General features: G+C 44.1%; 1 protein-coding gene across 2 annotated transcripts in view; it reads left to right on the forward strand.

Annotated features, from left to right (window-relative positions):
* Positions 1 to 22,486, forward strand: part of WDPCP (WD repeat containing planar cell polarity effector) — a 714,814-nt gene that overhangs the window by 328,113 nt on the left and 364,215 nt on the right. For both annotated transcript variants that reach the window (XM_029593664.1, XM_029593663.1), the window contains exon 9: positions 21,613 to 21,804. In XM_029593664.1, coding sequence (XP_029449524.1) covers positions 21,613 to 21,804 — 192 coding nt within the window. The remainder of the gene's footprint in view (positions 1 to 21,612; positions 21,805 to 22,486) is intronic.

Raw genomic sequence — 22,486 nt, forward strand, 5'->3', positions numbered from 1 at the left:
CTGCCTGAGAGACAGGGAAGGGGCTACAGCTGCACATGCTCAGTAGAGCATGCTGAAAGCTCTAGAATCTGTAAAGTTCCATGTCAGGCTCCATTGGATGATTATTGCAGAAGTGGACCCTTAGGCCGAGGCAGAGTTGGCGCAACCTGTAGGAAGGAGCCCTGCAGGTCCCTACTATTGGCAGGTGGAGCTGGCAGGAGTAGAGGCCAAACTGGAGCTTCACAAATACCAGCCCTTGTTCCCCTTAGGTTGAGCGCTTGGGTGCCGGGGCCAGCTGGACTTAGGCATGGACCTCTGTGGAGGTGAAAATCCAAAGCTTGGTAGACAAGGCAGGCCAGCACAGTGGGGAAGCGCAGTTGGGACAGCCCACAATTGGGACAGGTGACAGGCAGCAGAGTCTGGACAAGGCTGGGGTCGGAGGCAGGTGGAGTTCAATTGAAGATGAGGTACAGGCTGTGGTCAGTGGCAGGCAGAGGTAAAGCAGGTTCTGGGTCAAGTCCAAAGTCAAAGCCAGAAGATCAATCCAAGGAAGATGATGAAGAGGAGGAAGATGAGGGGAACACAGAACACAAGGAGATGCTGAAGACAGACGAGGGGAAGACTGACTACAGACGAGGAGCTTCGGAGACAAACCAGACTGTCAGGGAACCAAGGACAGAAGGCATGGACTTGGAAACACCACAGAGAAGACAAGAACTAGGAGCAGGATACAGGCAAAGCACTACTCCAAACAGGAGTTTACTTATTGCATCTGTGGAGCACTGGAGGGAGCCTTATATACATAGCAGTCCCAACCGTCATCAGGAGGCACTGTGGGAGAATTCCCGCTGCAGGCCCTTTAAGAGACTACAGGTCCAGTGATCATGTGCATGGGGAAGCTTGGAGCTGCTGGCGGCGGCATCCCTCCAAACTGTGTGTTGGGCCTGTTCAGGCGCAGCAGCTTGCCACACTTCTGCCTAGGAGGTCTGTCCAGGTGTCGTGGAATCCCATTTGCGGCTCGGGGCTGGAGGTAAGAGTGGCAGTGCGTGGCATGAGCTTGCAGACCACCAGGAGCATCAGTATCCTCCCCTAAACCCGCCTCCTGAAGGTTTAGGTTTCCTGAAGTGTGTGGCCTGGAATTCCCTCAGGAGATTCTTATCTAGGATATTGGAAACAGGCTCCCAAGTGTTCTCTTCTGGGCTATAACCCTCCCAAGAGATAAGATACTCCCATTTCCTTCCTTGTTGATGGACATTGAGAATCTCCTTTACCTGATAGCATAGTCCTCGGAAGAAATTTCTTGCAGTTTGGGTGTCTTCCTTGAGGGCCATGAGAGAATTAGTGGTTTCAGGAGAGAGACATGGAAGATACTGTGAACTCCTAAAAAAGTAGGCAGCAGGTAGGTCATGGGACCAATTTCCTAAGGATGGGAAAAGGCCCAGTGTATCTGGGAGCAAGATGCATAAAGGGTAACTGGAGCCGAATATGATGGGTGCTAATTTACGCCTTGTCCCCTGGCTTAAATTCTGATGTGGGTTTCCAGTGAGTATCAGACGTTCTCTTGGATCTGATGGCTGCTTTCTGTATCATCCCCGTGGTGCATACCCAAGTTCCTGGAGTTCTAGAACTGACAATTGGGCTGCAGGTTATGGAACATTGATAGGGATAAGCAATTGAGGTAGCGGTTGTCTTCCATACACAGTTTGGAAGGGCGAAGATCCTGTGCTGACATGGGAGTTGTGGGAGAACTCTGCCCAGGGCAGAAGAAAGGCCCAATTATCCTTTTGCAAATTGGCAAATTGGTATAGGCTCTGAGGAAGCTTTTCAAAGTGTGATTAGTGCGCTTGGCCTGACCATTGGTTTGCGGGTGGTACGCCATCGTGAAGTCCAGAGATATATTACATTTTTTGCGTAGGGATCCCCAGTCAGAGATGACGTGCCAGGGTAAGCCATGCAGGCAAAAGATGTACTGAATAAAGAGCCGGGCCAGCTATGGAGCCTTGGAAAGACCAGGGAGTGGAATGAAATGGGCCATTTTTGAAAAACGGTTGATCACGACCCAAATGACAAAGCAGCCATTTGAGAGAGGGAGATCCACTGCAAAATTAGTGGACAAGTGGGTCCATGATTTCCTGGGTGCTGGCAATGACTATAACAGCCCCCAGGGTTGTCCCTACAAGGATTTCTGCTATGCGCAGTTGGGAGAAGAGTCCACGTAGGCTCAGGCATCACATTGCATCTGCCACCAGTAGTATTGTTGGAGAAGAGCGAGTGCCCAAGCCTAATCAAGGTGTCCTGCTACACGGGAGTCGTAGGACCACTTTAATTACTTTTTGCTGAGTCTGCATGGACGACTGTCTTCCCTGGTGGAACAGTTAGCGTAGTGGAAAGGAGGACTCTAGCTGGATTAATGATGTGTTTGAGAGGCTCTGGGATGTCCTCCGTCTGGAATGAATGGTAAAGGGCATCTGCCCAAGCATTTTTGAGTGCCAGACAATACCTCAGCTCAAAATCAAAATGGGTAGTAAATAGAGACCAGCGAGCTTGTCAAGTGTTCAAATGTTGGGCATGCTGGAGGTGCTCCAGATTTTTATGATCGGTGCCCTTTAGCCAGTGGCACCATTTCTCTAAGGCTAACTTAATTGCGATGAGTTCCCTATTAAGAATATAAGAACATAAGAAATTGCCATACTGAGAAAAGCCAAGGTCCATCAAGCCCAGCATCCTGTTTCCTACAGTGGTCAATCAGGCTACAAGTACCTGGCAAGAACCTAAACACTAAGTAGATCCCAAGCTACTGATGCCAGTAATAGTGGCTATTTTCTAAAACAACTTGATTAATAGCAGTTAATGGACTTCTCCTCCAAGAACTTATCCAAACTTTTTTTTAAATCCAGCTACACTAACTGCACTAACCACATCATCTGGCAACAAATTCCAGAGCTTAATTGTGCATTGAGTGAAAAATAATTTTCTCCAATTAGTTTTAAATGTGCTACTTGGTAACTTCATGGAGTGCTCCCTAGTCCTTCTTTTATCCAAAAGAGCCAATTCCATAATTGCATTCGGCAGGGGAGAATTTTTTGGAGAAGACGGAATATGGGTACACAGGCTGCCCTTGGTGGAGTGCTGACTTAAGATGGCCCCCTACCTCCACTGAGGAGGCATCCACTTCGGCAATGAAGGGGCGAGTAAGATGCAAATGATGGAGACATGGCTCTCGCAGAAAGGTGTCATTTAGGTCTCAGAATGCCATCATAGCCTCAGGTGGCCAGATCTTAGCATTAGCCCCTTTTCACATGGGGGCAGTGAGAGGAGTGGCTATCTTGGAGTAGTAAGCAATGAAATGTCTGCAATAGTTGGCAAAGTCCAGGAGCCTTTGTAGGGCCCACAACCCATTTGGCTGGGGCCAATCATGGATACTTTTGAGTTTGTTTGGGTCCATGGTGAAGCCTTTACTGGAGATGATGTATCCTAGGAAGGGAAGCTTCTCTTTCTCAAACTGACACTTCTCCAGCGTGGCATATAACAGGTTATCACGGAGGCATTGAAGTACTCAGCAGACATCACAACGATGAGATATGAGATCCTTAGAAAAAATGAGGATGTCATCGAGGTACACCATGACACAGGTGTAAAGGATGTTTCTGAATATATTGTTCATCATCTTTTGAAATACTGCCGGGGCATTGCACAATCTAAATGGCATCACGAGGTACTCGTAATGCCCATCCCTCGTGTTGAAGGCCGTCTTCCATTCGTCATTGGCATAGATGCGGTCCAGATTGTAAGCTCCTGAGAGGTCCAATTTGGTATAAATTCTTGCCCCTTGCAGGCAATCGAACAATTCTGAGATTAAGGGCAGTGAGTATTGGTCCTTTTTGGTAATTGCATGGAGGCCCAGATAATCGATGCAGGGGCGGAGTGTCCCATCTTTTTTGGAGATGAAGAAGAATCTTGCACTGGCTGAAAATGTGAAAGGACATATGAACTCTTTGTCGAGGTTTTCACGGATGTACTCCATCATCGCCTTTGTTTCTGGGAGCGACAATGAGTATACCCTGCCATGAGGTGGTTTGACATCGGGTAACATCTCGATTGTGCAGTCAAACTCTCTATGAGGGGGTAGAGACTCTGCCTTCTTCTTAGAGAAGACATCCAAGAAATAAGCATATGGTGGCGGAATGCCGACCACCATAACTGCCATGGAAGGGAAGGCAAGGCGGAACATCCACTTTTTCTAAGCAAGAGGGTGGCAGTTGGGACCCCATTTGAAGAGCTGCAGGAGGTCCAATCGAACTGTGGGGAATGGAGTTGAAGCCAAGGTAACCCCAGAACCATATGGTGAATCACTTTGTCAATGACATGGAATGTGATAAGCTCAACTTGTAGTGCACCTATACACAGGGTCACCAGTACTGTATTAAGTGTAATTCTACTAGGTAACAGATATCCATGAATGGAGGAAATTACTAGTCAAATTTTCTTGGGAATGATCGGAATGTGCAGGTGGCCCACCAAGGTCTTCATAAGGAAGTTCCCACTGGTGCCGGTATCTTCAAGGACCAGGATGGAGAACCTCAGATCAGCTGTGGAGATGGTTACGGAGAGCGGCAATTGGGGACCCGGAGTCATGAAACCTAGGGTCAGCCCCCCTGCTGGATACTAGGCTCAGAGTTTTCCTGGTCTGATCAGGCACTGTGCTATACGTTGCCCTGGGTTGCCACAGCAGAGGCAATTGATGACTTCATAGGCATTTCTCTGGGGATAGGTGTCTGTGTCCAAGCTGCATAGGTTCCTCAATGTGCATCACTAGAGGTGGGTTTGAAGTGGGTGACAACAGTAGCGGTGGCAAGTCGGACGGGCTTCTGAGGCAGATGGAGCTTCCAAATGCACTCCTGGAGGTGGTGATCTATCCTGCTGGCCAGGTCAGTGAGGCTCTCCAAGGATTCCAGGAGGTCCCGAGCTGCCATTTCATCCTTGATTTGAGACAAGAGCTCCTTGAGGAAGATGGGGTGCAAGCAGTCCTCCCGCCAATTGAGTTCCATTGCTATGGTCCGGAACTCTATTGCATAATCTGTTAGGGTCCAGTTTCCCTGACATAGGTGGAGGAAATCAGCGCTGGATACAACCTGGCGGCTAGGGTCATCAAAGACCTTTTTGAAGGTGGAAACGAATTGGCAGAGATCTCGGAGAATTGGGTCAGAATGCTCCCAGAGTGGTGATGCCTATGCTAGGGCCTTGCCATTGAGATGGAAGAGAATGAATGTGGGAATAGAGTTGGCTGGAGCGAGAAGTGCATGTAGCACTGATTAATAAAGCCCTGACATTGCTTTCGATCCCCGGCATAATGGGGAGGTGCTGGCAGAGGAATAGAGGGGCAACTTGGAGCCGCTAGAGTGGTTGAAAATGCCGTTGGTGGCGGCAGTGTGGTGGGAATCGCCATAGATTCCAGCTGAGTGTTGAGGAGTTCCATGGAATCTGCTAGAAACTCGAGGAAGCGCTGTTGTTCCTGGATCTTGTGGGCCAAGCCCAGAATGACCTGAATGGCAGTGGCCTCTGCTGAGTCCTTGGCCTCGGCATTCTGTTGCAGAAGTGGACCCTTAGGCCAAAAAGGAGTTGGCGCAACCTGCAGGGAGGAGCCCTGCAGGTCCCCACCATCGGCAGACTGAGCTGGAAGGAGCAGAAGCCCAACTGGAGCTTCACCAATATCAGCCTTCGTTTCCCTTAGGTTGAGCCCTCAGATGCCGGAGCCAGTTGGATTTAGGCACGGGCCTCTGTGGAGGTAAAGATCCAAAGCTTGGTAGATGAGGCAGGCCAGCACAGTGGGAAGCATAGTTGGGACAGACCACAATCAGGACAAGCAACAGGCAGCAGAGTCTGGACAATGCTGTGGTCGGAGGCAGGTAGAGTTCAATCGATATCGAGGTACAGGCTGTGGTCAGTGGCAGGCAGAGGTCAAGCAGCATCGGGATCCAGTCCAAAGTTAAAGCTAAAAGATAAATCCAAGGAAGATGAGAGACCACAGAATACGAGGAGATGCTGAAGACAGATGAGGGGAAAACTGACCACAGATGAGGAGCTTTGGAGACAAACCAGACTGCCAGGGAACCAAGGACAGAAGACATAAATTCAGGAACACCACAGTGGAGACAGGAACCAGAAAGCAGGATACAGGCAAAGCACTACTCCAAATGGAAGTTGAACTATTGCCGAGGCATCTAAGAAGCCTTGGAAGGAGCCATATATACAGAGTGGTCCTGATGTCATTAAGAGGCACCGTGGCGGAATTCCCGCCACGGGCCCTATAAGAGATGGTAAGTCTGGCATGTGCACACCTAAAGGAAGCCCGGAACAGCTAGCGGCGGCATCCCTCCAAACTGTGTGTCAGGGCCTGTTCAGGCACGATGGCTTGCCACGCTTCTACCCGGGGTGTCTGCCCCAACGTCAGGGAATCCCAGTTGCAGCTCAGGGCTGGAGGTAAGACCGGCGGTCCATTGTATGAGCCTGCGACCGCCGAGCACAACAATGATGTCACCCATGTGTGAGGACTGACATCCTGCTGTCCTCTGAGAACACCTGTTACAGGTAAGCAACTCTGCTTTTCCTATCCCTATCACCTTGCTACTGTTCTCTGCCTTTGAAAAGTCTGCCACCTTTTCCCTCTTTTCAAAAACAGAATGGAGTGAAACATGCTCAGTGTCATCTGCATTCTGCAGTTGCAGATGTTCATCTCCATATGTTAGTTTTTTCTGAATAGAGCTGGCTTCTGCCTTATTAGTCTTGAAGAAATCCAGCTTCAGTTTATGTGCAGGACTGTTGCTGCCACTGCCAACCTTGCCAATTTTGGAAACATTTACTTTACTTGATCTGCCTTTCCCTATCCCTGACATGATTGATTTTGTTACTGGGGGTTTGGAGATTAAAATGATTATATTTTCTCAGTGGTACCATAACTGACTGCATGCCCACTGACTGTGTTATGCTAATGTGTGTGTGCAGGGAACACAGAGACAATGTGGCACTGCATTTCACACTGTGTGAACTAGTTCTGACACTGCAGAGCTTAGTAACAACCTCCATAACACAGCCTGGTATGCTGCAGTCTCTGCACTGTGCTTAGTGCTCACCTGGTGCCAACTGCACACTGTCCAGGCAGACAGAGACAAAATCAGTAGCACCTCTGCAAGCAACTCTCCACACTCTGCTTCCATCCTCTACAAAGGGAGAGAAAAAACAGCAACACAAGTCTGACACAGAGCTCCTGCAACAGTACCTGGTTGACTTTCTCTACTGACTGGCATAGTGACAGTCTAAAATAGGCAGCAACTGAAAAGTTGTTTGAGAAAAGTTAACTAGGAACTCAGAATTCAAACAGCATCCTTCACAAACAATGTCTTCAGAAGGAGTGCACAGCAAATCCTAGACATGCTCAAACTTCAAGATCAGCATCATTGGATTCAGTGCACAGCAATAGGTTGGATTGGAAAAATGCTTCACTATGATACATCGCCTCTGTTGTCTCCTTGACAACATGTCCATCCTACTCATGTTGGCTGGTTGACCTCAGTATACTTTGTTTCAATTCCTAACTGTAGACCTGTTGCTCTCCCATTGATTTCTGTGAAGCCATTGACTTTAATGGCTCATAGAAATCATTTATTTCAAAACAAAAGAAATAAATAGGTTTTGTTTAATTCAGGAGTCCCTCTCTGTTTGTTTTGGGGACCCCCAAAAGAAATGATCTGGACACAAGTGTTATGAAAGTGGACCCCTGTTTCGAGGTAGATAGCTACCGTCGAAGGGCGAGGCCACTCGGACTGGAGAGGCTTGATAGAAGACTTCACCCTGGAAGCACGCAACCCCCCCAGGAGGAGCCTGTAGGGGTCCGGCCGCTGGGACTTAGGCGACTCCTCTGAAGAATGTTGAAAGGTCTGGATGCAGGCGCCTCCTGCAGGTCGTGGGTTCCAGACGGCTGGCGCCTCCAGCAGGTCGTAGCAGTCTGAGGATGGAGTTGTAGAAGAGTCCAAAGCCGGTCCGAGGTTCGATAAACAGGCGGGGTCCGAGTCCAGTCCAGGGTCTAAGCAGGAGAAGGGTCCAAAGCCGTACCAGGATCAAGCCAGGAGAAGACACGTCCACCAGTCCAGAAGTCAGCAGCCAAGAATCAGTCCACGGAGCAGAACGGGACGAAGAACGAAGAACCAGGAACACAGGAACACACTCAGGCAGGAACCTCAATACCAAGGCAAGGACTGAATGCTCAGCCCTTGCCTTAAGTACAGGAAGCCAGGGGAGGAGTCTCAGGGGGAGCCATGACACTTCCTGTCATGGCTCCTTTAAGAATACCCATCAGCCGCGCGCGCGGGGCTCCTAGGAGCAGGGGAGGAGGAGCCGGATCGCCGCGGAGCCACGCTGCCGATCCCAGCAGTGGCGGTGGCTGTCAGAAAGAAGGACAGTTATGGAGTGAGATCAGTGAGAAAGAAGGACAGTTATGGAGTGAGATCAGTGAACTATGTATTAGATTATTTGGGGTTATATGATCTAGATCAACCTTTTGAATGGATTGGTGTGTACGCCGCGGAGCCACGCTGCCGATCCCAGCAGTGGCGGTGGCCGTCAGAAAGAAGGACAGTTATGGAGTGAGATCAGTGAGAAAGAAGGACAGTTATGGAGTGAGATCAGTGAACCCTCGCCACTACCCGGCATCCCGGGTAAGCTATTTCCTGCGCACCCGCCAGCCCGGCCTCAGTCGCAGTCCGCCGCGGCCGGCGGCCATGATACCCGGTCCCGGTCGCGGCGTGCTGCGGCCGGCGGTGCTAACACAAGTCATTTCAGGATAGCCCTTTTGTTTTAAACAAACACACATCCCTATAAGTTTTAAGGATTAGGACTGTCTACTATGTGTCTCTGTACAGTGCTGTGTAGTTGTGGTATGTGCTGTACAAATCATGATAATGGTATAATTTTTTTTCATAACAGCTTCAGCAACCTGTGGCAAGCGGAAATGTAACAAGGTACAAAATAAAAAAATCTGTCAAAAAATTATAAGTACCAAATGCCATCAATGCTACATAGACAACATGAATAAAATTTTAAATTTTATTTATGTAGGAAAGTGAGATATAAACCCACATTAATCCTAACATAGTGAATTACTTCTAAATATTTCACCACAAAAGAACCAGATGGGATAATTTACTTTCTTCAGCAAAGCATACTCAAACCAACATATACTGTGGGTCCTCAGCAAATATCTCATCGTACACACCAATCCATTCAAAAGCCCAGGGTCATGGGATTTTATAACATACACGTGCATATGTGTGCATGTTATAAAATAGCTTGGCTGCGTGCACATGTGCGCCAGATTTTAATTGAGCATGTGTGTGCAATTCCCGCTTCTACCACGTAAATCAGAGGATTTTAAAAGGGGTGCGCAACCAAGCCATTCCCAGTTTACCAGTTTATCCACCAGTTCAACCAGTTCAACCCCCCCCCCCCCACCGATAGTTTGATAGACCACACTCCCCACACTCCCCATAGTTACCCCAGACCCTTTAAACCCCTCAGAAATGGCTTGATCCTTTTATTTTTTCACATACACACCATCCAGAGCAGAAGTAAAGTTATGCAGCAGGGGACCTCAGCATGTGTGTAAACATTTACGCACACATCTCTGGTTCATGCCCTGTCCAGACTATGCCCATATCCCACCCTTTTTTGAAAACTTTGAAGATACATGCATATTTCCCACAGCATGAGGGAAAATCTGCTCGGCAAACGTGAGCCTAAAACATTTGCACATCCTCTACTTAATGTGCACACTGGGTTTTTAAAATTCACTTTAAGAGCGTAAATTTAGCCTCCAGAACCTCCCTCCTGCACCTTCATATGTCATTGATACCCACATGTACCATGACAGTCTGCTCTTCAATAGCACTTTCTGAAATCTTATCTAGGTAGCACGAGAGATCCATTACTTTTGCACCAGGCAGGCAAATTACCAAGCGATCCTCACACCCATCAACCACTCAGCTATCTACATTTCTAGTGATCAAATCACCCACTGTAACAGCTATCTTAACCTTTCCCTCCTGGCACACAGCCCTGAAGACTCATCCTTGGTGTAAGAGGGTAAGACATCACCTGCAGGATCACTTTCTGTCAAACCACAGTGATAGTCTCCTGCCAGGTGATCATGCTTCTCCAATGCACACAAGGGCTTCTAGACTGGAGTTGAGACCACTCTACTATGTCTTGAAGGTCTTCTCTATATACCTCTCTGCCTCCAGAGAACGGACTTGTTCTCTACGAGCCAGGACCTCTTTGCATCAAGTGCAGATGTATAGCACCTCTCCAACAGGTAGGTAATCATACATGTGGTACTCAGTGCAAAAGACTGGATAGCCCCCAACTCGCTGCTGGACTTCTGTCTGCATCTTAATTTAGTACATTGCTAAAGTTTTAAAGTTGATATGGAGTAGGTATGTCTCTCAATTTAAAGGGTTTTAAATGATTTAGTAATTTTAGGGAGTAATTTTTTTAAAGTATTTACATGCTTAAAACTGCACTTTAATAGAATGTATATTTCTCAGCATCAAGCATACAGAGTGGGCTTCTCCACTTCCGACCTGTGTCTCAAATGTAACATGGGGGAAGCGCACTTGGGCCATTCTCTCTGGGGTTGTAAATAATCTCTGGTGTTATAAATAATAATCCAAGTATTTTGGAAGAGGGTCTTCCGTTCTGCTAACAGCATTGTTGGCTTTAAAATCCCTTTCTCGCCGTTGGTGGCACTTTTTGGGATCTTTCCCCGATCCTTCAAGGGAGAAAAGGTTCGGTCCTCTGGATTACAAAAGTCTACATGTTGGCCTGCAAGGCTATATTGGCAGCTTGGAGGAAATCGGAGGGACCCTCTTTAATGTACTGGCGCTCGTCCATAATGAATCTACTCACTTTGGAAACTTTGGCTAACAGTCACCTGCCAATCCGGACTAGGAGAGCTATAAACACAGTTTGGCTCCCATTCATTCAAACCTTGCCTCATGACTCGAAAAGTCTTTTTCTTAACCGCATAGATGTCTGACATTTGGACCTCACGGTGTTTCAGTAAGACTCTACATTTTTGATGGACTGGGCGATCTGCATGGGTCCACTTCGGTGCTTGGGGGGCGGGTGGGGGAGGTAGGGGAATGCCCTCAGGGGGCTGTGGGGGAGGAAATTATGACTGTAGATGTTTACAACTGTATGGTATGTAACAGAACACATTATGTACCATATGTTATGCTTTGTTGATGTTCACTGTTCTACGTAAAATAATAAAAACAGATTTACCATAAAACTGCACTTTAAGCATTAAAGTGGGCTTTTGAAAATTGTTGCAATATGGCCATTGAATTGTCAATAGGTTTTACCTGCGTAAAATCATTTTCGAGTGTAAAGTGCACTTACACATGAATATTCTATAGACAATTCAATGGCCTATATTGTAGCAGTTTTCAAAAGCCCACTTACATGGATAAAGTGCATTTACATATGTAAAACCCAATTTTAAGCATGTAAATGCTTTTAAAATCAGATCCTTAGGTTTTTTAATTGATAACTAAATATCTTATGTTACTTATATAGCCAATCACTGAAATCAGGGTCATTTGTATATTATAAATTACTAATTGACTCCTTTGTCTACTCATTAAGAGCCTGATTTTTAAAAGCATTTACATGCTTAAAATTGGGTTTTACATGTGTAAATGCACCTTACCGATGAAGGTGGACTTTTGAAAAGTGTTACAATGTATGCTCTCCGCTTTGATGGTGGGTGGGGGGGGGGGAGAGGAATTGGATTCAGGCAATAACCAATACAGGTCCTGACTTTTATGGTTTGGGGAACTGATACGCAGACATAAGGGGAAAAGCATAAGAACATAAGAAATTGCCATGCTGGGACAGACCAAGGGTCCATCAAGCCCAGCATCCTGTTTCCAACAGAGGCCAAAAACCAGGCCACAAGAACCTGGCAATTACCCAAACACTAAGAAGAACCCATGCTACTGATGCAATTAATAGCAGTGGCTATTCCCTAAGTATAATTGATTAATAGCCATTAATGGACTTCTCCTCCAAGAACTTATCCAAACCTTTTTTGAACCCAGCTACACTAACTGCACTAACTACCTTCTCTGGCAACAAATTCCAGAGCTTTATTGTGCGTTGAGTGAAAAAGTATTTTCTCCGATTAGTCTTAAATGTGTTACTTGCTAACTTCATGGAATGCCCCCTAGTCCTTCTATTATTCGAAAGTGTAAATAACCGAGTCACATCTACTCGTTCAAGACCTCTCATGATCTTAAAGACCTCTATCATATCCCCCCTCAGCCGTCTCTTCTCCAAGCTGAACAGCCCTAACCTCTTCAGCCTTTCCTCATAGGGGAGCTGTTCCATCCTCTTTATCATTTTGGTTGCCCTTCTCTGTACCTTCTCCATCGCAACTATATCTTTTTTGAGATGCGGCGACCAGAATTGTACGCAGTATTCAAGGTGTGGTCTCACCATGGAGCACAGGACTGCTTCTACAGCAAAGTCCATAATCATAGCACATCAAGCAGCATTCTCTGAATTTTCAAGAGAGCTCATTAACAGTAAAATGTTGCTAGTAGTAAATTTTATTTGGGATATCATAAGGCTTGGGGATAACTGTGCGGAGTGGCAGTTGCTACCCTTAAAAGAAACGTGGGGATAACCTACAAAGCGCAGCAGTTACTACCATAAGAAGCTTGCTGGGCAGACTGGATGGACCATTTAGTGCTTTTCTGCCATCATTACTATGTTACTATGAGTTGTCCTGAGGCTATTCATGTGTAAGTGCACTTTATGCACGTAAATGGCTTTTTAAAATTGCTGTGATAGTATGTTACATTTACACGTGTATTTCCTTTTAAAATGACCTCCATAACTTGCAAGCAAACAAAGACCATCCACGCCCAAATCTACATACCCGACCCTCACGCCCCTCCCGACTGACACGCCTCTACTGAACTTAACAACCATGACCCCCCCCATCCCCGCCCCCTCCCACATCCCTGTTCCCCTTCCTCCCACCCCCCCTCCTCCTCTTCCCATTTCAACAGCCCCATCCTCCTCCTCCCATTTCAACAGCCCCATCCTCCTCCTACTCCTCCATATCCGCCCTCTTACCTGTCACTTTGTGAATAGTTAAAGAACCTATTTTTCTTCTACCCTCCTAAGAATTACCTCTCCTTACCCGCCCATATTCCAATCACCTTTTCTCTTCTACTCTCCTCATGAGTTTATCACGTAACACCTGATAAACCACCTATCCCAAGTTGAACAGTTGTCATAATGTTTATCTATTCTAATTTATAGTAAAGCTAAATAATGTTTATCTATGCTTATCTATTCTAAATTATTGTAAAGCCTGTTGCTACGTTACGTTACATTGTGAACCGGGGTGATGTTTTTATCGTGCCCCGGTATATAAAAAAATTCTTAAATAAATAAATAAATAAATAAATAAGACATGGGAAAAGTTTGTTCCTCCCACTGATCATATTCCCTTCCCCAGAGTGGATACCACTGACTATCATTCTGTATCCTTTTGCTCAACCAACTTCTAACCTGGTTGATAACTTTCCTTCCAGCTTCGAGACTAGCTAGCTTGTTTAAAAATATTCTGTGTAGAACAGTGTCAAAGACTTTACTGAAACCTAGATGGGCCTCAACTACTGAACTCCCAATCTGCTACTCTGGTCCCTTCATCAAAGAAATTAATCAAGTTTGTTTGACAAGATTTTTTCCCTTGTGAAACTGTTGTCTATGATCATATAACTCACTGGCTTCAAAGTATTGCACTGTTGTATTGGCATTTCCATTACCTTATATACCTTACCTACCATAGATGTTAAACTAACAAGTCTTTAGTTTTCCACTCCTTCCTTGTTTCCACCCTTGTGGAACTTCTATAGAATCAGTCCCTACCCTATGGAATTCCTTAAGACTTCAGATCAGACTTGCCCAGGATCTTCTTTCTTTCAGAAATTTAGTGAAAAACCTGGCTGTTTGAGGCAGCTTTTGGAACAAACCAGTAAATTAAACTCCTCTGAACATTGCCCTATATCTTTTGTCTCTTTAGTGATCAGAAGCCCATTCTGGATCTGCTCTCCCCTCTGTCAAACAAAATTGACTCTGTGCCCCTTGTAATCATTTGGTACTTGAACCTGATGCCCTTTGAATTACTTTTTCCTGATGTCAACTGGCCTTTTGTGCTGTACTTAGCTCTGTAAGTATATTTGCCATAAGCTGACACCCTGGCCTATGTCTAACGAAGCAACTATCTACCAGCTTTGTTCTATTCTTAGCTCTGTAATATATTGCATTTGCATACATCTGTTGTTATGTGCTATATATAATCTCTACATAAGTGTCCACAAGTCTGCAAGTTTATGCCACTCCACTATTATATGGTAATATTTTATACTGTAAAACAGCTCTGGCTATAGCATGAAATTGAATCTTGCAGCTGGAAAAGTGTATATTAAATAAATGCTGATGGAGCAGTACTATATCTGTTCTTCTCCAGCCTCTTGGAATATCTCCTGTTTCAAGTAATAATCTTTGACTGCTATGAAGACTGCTTACATGGGTGCCACTTGGTTTAGTTACAAGGACACTAATCCATTCTAAACTTTAGCTTCTTCTCGTAGGACACCAAACTGATCTAGTCCATATTGGCGCTAATACAACAACGGTGAAAGTTTCTGTATTCCTTGGCAAATCCATTACTGAACCATCCAGCCAAATGCATTTTTTAAATATTGGGTCCATAACATTTTACTAAAGAGGACTATTGAACTGATGCTTGAGATACTAGTTCTAAAATGGTATTCAAAGTACGCTTGTGGATTGCAACTTACAGCAACCTTTGTTTTTAGATGGAAAGGGGGAACGCCACAAGAATCTCCACCAAGCTGTAAATATTCAGAAATAACTATGGAAACTTATATACTGTAATTACTGTTTAAGCTTACCTGTTTCCTTTTGCAAATCAGCTTTCTGAAGATTTATTTGCATTACATGCCATTTGCCATCTGTAAAATTGTATCACTAATGTCTGTAGGGATCTTGGGGGGGGGGGGAGGTATTTTCAAATAGCCCCCATTGTTGCAAACTATAACATGTACTTTAGAGAAAAAATGTTCAAAGAGCAGCAGCCTGCCTTGATTCTCTTTGAAAATCAGCAGGTTCTGTAAGCATCTGCCTAATTTGCATCGGCTATTTGTGTGGACGGTAAATGGGGGCAGAAGAGTTCGTGTACATTTGTAAATCGAATACATGTGCGCTGTTTTCCCCTCCCCTCCCCTCCCTAAGCCTGCCCACTGGACTGCCTGTTTTTTTCCTGCGGCTAAAAGTACCCCTGTTTGGAACCCAAGCACACGTTTTTTTGCTGCATTTGAGAAGGGCCAAGTATCAGACCATTTTACCCAGGCTGGATATCCAAACTTGTCTTCACTATGCATTTTATGTCAGGCAGTCAGCAAAAAGGCATTACTGCCATTTTATTGGTCCACGTAGGTAAAAATAAAAATGACTGTGGTTTTTTTTCAACTGTGCTGCAGTAACATAAAATCAGGTGCAGCTCCTCAGGCTCTGGCTCAGCAGGAAGTCCTCAGTCTATTTGCTTAAATTTGCATATTTTGCTGCTGCACCACGAAAAGAAATACGAGTAAACCCAGAGATTCATGCAGAGGCATAAAATAAGAAATTCCATTTTTCAAACATAACATGCACGTAAATTAAGCCTGATTTAATTTGCACAGTGTATGAAATGTAATTAGCAGTTCAAAGCTCTTACAATGATTGGCTCACTTTTTTTTTCAAGCTTACTTTCATATTCCGCTGTGGTATAGCAGCAAAGATAGGCAAACTGAATCAGCAGGACTGACTGATCCTACTGAGCCCCTTAAACATGCCAGCCACCTGACTGCTATTGCCATTGCTGGCACCCATTTGTGTTTGCTTTTCTAGTTCTATATATGTGGCATGGTTACATAGATATACTATCTTATACCCTTTTTACTATTAACACATTAACATTAGAAAGCTGTTATGCTGTAATGTACTTTTTGATATATAGTTGTGCTCATAAGTTTACATATCCCTGGCAAAATTTGTAAGATGTTTAGCATTTTAAGAAAATATGAGTGATGAGACAAAACACGTCTGTTATTTTTAATGAGTTTCAGATTAAGCCATTATGCATCACAGAATAGCACAATCATTAAACTTTAGCAATAAGGGAAATAATAAAATGGTCCTGTTCAAAAGTTTGCATACCATTGAATGTTTAGGCTGGTAATATACACTCAAGTTGACACACAAAGGTTGAGATGGCAGTGAAGAGATGGCACCTGTGCTTTGTTTGATTGTAATTAGTGTCTGTGTATAAATAGTCAATGAGTTTGTTAGCTCTTGAGAAACCCTTGTGCATTTCAACCAGGGCTGCACTGACTTTGGTGGTTACTGAAGTATAGGGAAAGCAAAATAATTGTCAAAGGATCTGTGAGCAAAAGTAGTTCAACTTTATAAATCAGTATCCAAAAAGGTATCCAAAGATTTGAAAATGCTAATCAGTACTGTTCAAACTATGATTAAGAAGTGAAAAATTATGGGTTCTGTTAATACCAAGGTAGACCAAGAAAAATTTCAGACACAACTGCCAAGAAAATTTGTTGGGATGCAAAGATAAATCCTCAAGCAACCTCCACTGAAATACAGGCTTCTCTGAAACAAAGCAGTGTGAGGGTTTCAGCATGCATGATAAGGAGATACTTGAAGAAAAATAGGTAGCATGGTAGAGTTGCCAGAAAAAAGCCATTGCTGCACCAACGCCACAAAACAGCCTGCTTACAATACACCAAACAGCACCCAGAGAAGCCTCAAAAGTTCTGGAATAAAATAATTTGGAGTGATGAGACCAAAATTGAACTTTATGATCATAACCATAAACGCTATGAAGAGAAGTACACCATCCCTACCGTGAAGCATGGAGGTGGATCTTTGCTATTTTGGAGGTGGTGTGAGCTACAGCGGCACAGAGAATTTAGTCAAAATTGATGGCAGGATGAATGCAACATCTTATCTGAAAATATTGGAAGAGAATTTACATTCATTAGCCAGGAAGCTGCTCATGGGATGGACTTTCCAGCATAACAATGATCTGAAACATGAGGTCAAGTCGACTCTTCAATGGCTGCAGCAAAAGAAAGTGAAGGTTCTGGAGTGGACATCACAGTCTCCTGACCTCAACATCATTGAGCTGCTTTGGGGAGAACTCAAACATGCAATTCATGCTAGACAACCAAAGAATTTGTGGTAAAGCTGCCTATTCCTCTTAGATTTTTGCCAAGAGGAATAGCAGCTTTACCACATGAGAAAATAAAGGGCCTCATTCACAACTAGAGATGTGAATCGTGTCCTCGATCGTCTTAACGATCGATTTCGGCTGGGAGGGGGAGGGAATCGTATTGTTGCCGTTTGGGTGTGTAAACTATCGTGAAAAATCGTTAAAATCGTGAGCCGGCACACTAAACCCCCCTAAAACCCACCCCGACCCTTTAAATTAAATCCCCCACCCTCCCGAACCTCCCCCCCCCCAAATGCTTTAAATTACCTGGGGATCCGGCGGTGGTCCAGAACGGCGGCGGTCCGGAACGGCCCCCTCAATAGAATCGTGTTGTCTTCAGCCGGCGCCATTTTTCAAAATGGCCGCCGCAAAATGGCGGCGGCCATAGACAAAAACGATTCGACGGAGGAGGTCGTTCCGGACCCCCGCTAGACTTTTGGCAAGTCTTGTGGGGGTCAGGAGGCCCCCCCAAGCTGGCCAAAAGTTTCCTGGGAGTCCAGCGGGGTTCCGGGAGCGATTTCTTGCTGCGAATCGTTTTCGTACGGAAAATGGCGCCGGCAGGAGATCGACTGCAGGAGGTCGTTCAGCGGGGGTTCCGGACCGCCGCTGAACGACCTCCTGCACTCGATCTCCTGCCGGCGCCATTTTCCGTACGAAAACGATTCGCGGCAAGAAATCGCTCCCGGAACCCCGCTGGACTCCCAGGAAACTTTTGGCCAGCTTGGGGGGGGGCCTCCTGACCCCCACAAGACTTGCCAAAAGTCCAGCGGGGGTCCGGAACGACCTCCTCCGTCGAATTGTTTTTGTCTATGGCCGCGCCATTTTGCGGCGGCCATTTTGAAAAATGGCGCCGGCTGAAGACAACACGATTCTATTGAGGGGGCCGTTCCGGACCGCCGCCGTTCTGGACCACCGCCGGATCCCCAGGTAATTTAAAGCATTGGGGGGGGGGTTCGGGAGGGTGGGGGATTTAATTTAAAGGGTCGGGGGTGGGTTTTAGGGGTTTTTAGTGTGCCGGTTTTCCTGCCCTCCCCCTTCCCCCGATTTACGATTTTTTAACGATAAATCGGGGGAATTGGTATTGTATCGTGGCCCTAACGATTTTTTGACGATTTAAAATATATCGGACGATATTTTAAATCGTCAAAAAACGATTCACATCCCTATTCACAACTATCACCAAAGACTGCAAGCCGTCATTGATGCAAAAGGGGGCAATACATGATATTAAGAACTAAGGGTATGGAAATTTTTGAATAGGACCATTTTATTATTTTCCTTATTGTTATGATTTGCTTAACGACTGAGTTATTCTGTGATGCATAATAGTTTAATTTGAAGCACATTAAAAAATAACAGACGTGTTTTGTCTGATCACTCATGTTTTTTTAAAATGCTACACATCTTACAAATTCTGCCAAGGGTATGTTACCTTATGAGCGCAACTGTGTCTGTCAAAATGAATAAAGAAAAAAGAAATCCTGTCTTCCACTGCAATGTGGCACACTGAAGTTCTAACTCTTGCATTTTTATCCAAAACAAATTTTTAAAAAACAGTATAAAGCTAGAAGAAAAAAATAATAGGTAAGATGTTAAATAATCTAACATTAAAAATAATAATATAATTTAAAGATTTCTCTTTAAAATTATTCTCTTTCCCTGATGGTGAGTTGGACATGGATCCAGCACAATGGCATGCCCCACATTGAGTACTCTTTTGGCTTCTCTTTCTATGTAGTCGTGGATTAAAATGTATGGTCATCTGATTATGGGGGCTCCTTTCTTTGAATGGTCAAATACATAATGCAATTTAGTATTTTTAGTCTTCACTTTATCCACTGGGAAATTAGGTCAATAAGACCCCAAATGGATTTAAATGTGTTAAACAATAAATAGTGAAACTAGGGCCAGGAAGATCCTCAGACACTAGAGGTACAGAATCGCTGTTCCAGGAGCTCAATTTAAAAGCCTGGCATGTTTACAGGAATGAACAGACTGAAAATCTAAGTGTAACATTACCCAGGTCAAACTAACTTTAAAAAGACTGAATATTTTGGTGAAAGGTGTCAGTGTCCCTCAGTGGGAGAGGAATGCTAGCAAAATCACATTCTGGCTTGTTTTTCTCCACACCTGAGCTTCCAGACCAGTTGGAACCAGCCCCAACCCTGCTTACTGTCATTTACCACTGAAGAAATCTGAAACTCAGGTGCCATGTGTTTTCACTTGCCTCCGTTAGGGAATTTCCACTAATTAGGTCATAAACTCCTTCAATCCACCCAGCACAGTCCTTAGTAGAGGACCATGAACTATTGTTCTCAGTGTCCTGAATCCCATCTGTAGGGTTCACTGCTGTGCAATGGCTGAGACTCCCTCCCTTTACCCTTGGGGTTATGAATACTATCTCCATAGCAAATCCCGCCCCTTCTAACCTGATGAGCAAACATCGGATCTAGGAATTGAAACAGTCTTTTGCATGACAGTGCACAGCACTGCCACTAGGCCACTGAGCTAATCCAGTTTCTCTCTCTCTTTTTTTTTTTTAATAATTTTCTTATAATGAGGTCTTTATGTCCTAAGAAGCAAAACGTAATGTTGACTTCACTTGGTATTACCTAGATTTCTCAACAGGAATCACTGTTTGAAAGACACATTAAACAGGAATAATTAAAAAAGATGTTAAGAAGACTCACAAATGCTATTCATGATTTAAACTGGAACATGACTGGGTGAAATTATTGTGCAAATGCATGTTTCTACTTGTACTTGTTAGCCAAAATGCATATCTGTGGTTTTATCCTCTCTCAACATACTGACATGGTTTAGAAAAATAAGTGGTTGAACTATACTAGCTCTGTCAGCTTCAAAAATCAGCTGTATTCTTAAATTGATATCATTTTAGCAAATGAGACAACAATAGAAATATGCTGAAACTACCAGTCTTTTTGGAAACTATTTTTTTTTTTTTTTTGCAGTATTTTAATCCATTTGAGCAGTGGAAGGAGAATAAAATAAGATAAATATCTGCCATGAGAGGACAGCAAGGGTAATTTTGCTGATTTCACATCCTTTTGATATGCATTCAGGATATAAAGACGAGGTCAATAATATTATGGCCATGCAAAAAGAACAAGGGATCTTTTTGACCATATGAAAAAAACAGCCAAGGATTATTAAAGCGTTAACCTTGATTTTAATGGCCTTGGTTGAGTGGTAAGATCACAATTTGTATGAGCCTGATTATTTACTAAATACAATACATAAATGCAACGGGTTTTTAACATCCAGTGCACTCTGGCATTATCGCATTACTGCCATCCTTTGTTGCCTCGCAGACAGGAATATGAAAGCAATCTGTCCTGTAGTGAGACTGGCTCCAGAAGCATTTCTCTGATAAGAGGACCCCCTGCCCTTTGCTAGTGTCTGGTCCAGTAGGCTTAGCCATGCGCTTAATCCCCAGAAAGTGGTTCGATTATTGCTGACCAGCAATGGCAAGATAGTTGTTTTTTTTTTCCCCTAGCTATCAACCTTCCTTTAATTCCTTGAGCAGAAATGCCGTGCAATCTATATTTCCTTGGCATGTGTCACCCAGATGGTGCACTGCTCATGTTTTCAAATAACCATACTCCAAAAAAAAATATAGTTTGAATAATAAATTCTGCAAATCCTTTTGGAGGAATAGAAGCTCAATTCTCAAGAGCTGCATAAACTTTTACGCATGATGCTGTAGCTCATTCATATTATGCAGTAAAAAACATTCTCCTACAAAACAAATATTTGTGGTAAAGCCTTTAATTTAAGTGATATATGGTTGGTCTTAAATGCTATAAATTCTCTAAAATGTTTGATGCTGTATCTGAAACAGTAATTTCACTGGTACACATGATATTTGACATTTATTATTATTTGAAAAAATTATTACTCTTACAGGCCATTGTTTGTGGCAAGTTACATATAAACATTCATAGACCAGAAATCCTATGGACAGGTCAAAGCTATCAAGCAACCATGACTGAATGCTTTGATATTGATTGGAATCATGGAAATAAATTCATTTTTAACTTGGATATAAGAGGGACACACTTAGTATTTCTTGTAGATCTGTATTCTTACACTGGTGTTCATATGCACAGCACACATATGTACTATCAATCAATTTAAACACGTCACGTTTATGATTTTGAATAAATATTTATTACATGGTTTTTCTTCCACAGATCTCCTATGTTGATCTACCTGGACCTGTAGGTCGACAGATGGGGCGACACCTGGTTGTGAATTGTATGCAGGACATGGCAATATGCTGGTGGTTCCGAGCAAATGATGATGCCTGGCCTTGGTCTCCCATTTCTAGTGAAAGAGAAAAAGCCAATCTAGTACTACTAGGTTGTGATCAAAGCAGACTGGAGGTAAAGTCCTGAATGGAATCATGTTCATTTATTTCATTACAAGTTTTTTGTTTTTTTTGGTCTGGCAGCTTCTTTCCTGGGGATAACCTGCACGGTGTGGGAGTTACTAGCATAAGAAACTTGCTGGGCAGACTGGATGGACCATTTGGTATTTTTCCTCCAACAATACTATGTTCCCACTCTTTTGGGCTTCCAGCTCAGACAGAACAAATCTCTGCTGAGCTACAACTCCATGAGCCTTCATTTGCAATAGTCCAGGGATTTTGTTCTGCTATATTATATCTCTTCCCAACTCACTTAGCCCAGTTACAGTCCTCAACCAGGGGCCACACACCAAGTCTCCTTTTGGAGCCCTGCAGTCATGGACTCTAAATTTGAGCACGAGATATTGTTATGCAATAACTGGGACTTCCTCTCCCCAGGGGCAGTGAACACTGCTTCCTCAGCATCCCAGACAATCTAACAAGCATAAGACCTGGCACAGGAATCACACCCAGGTCCTCTGCATGCATAGTGCCAGTGAGCCACTGGGTCAGCCTCATTCATTAGCAGTTCTGAAATAATGTACAGATTAAAAATATACCCTGGGTTAATTAATGAGTATGTAAATAGACTGTAGTAATGTTGTTAAATTCCTTCTTCATAGTGAAATAAATGAATTGGGTTTTTATTTTGTAAGAAA

Source organism: Rhinatrema bivittatum, chromosome 3 (genome assembly GCF_901001135.1).
Source record: "Rhinatrema bivittatum chromosome 3, aRhiBiv1.1, whole genome shotgun sequence".
In the NCBI taxonomy this organism is placed as follows: Eukaryota; Metazoa; Chordata; class Amphibia; order Gymnophiona; family Rhinatrematidae; genus Rhinatrema; species Rhinatrema bivittatum.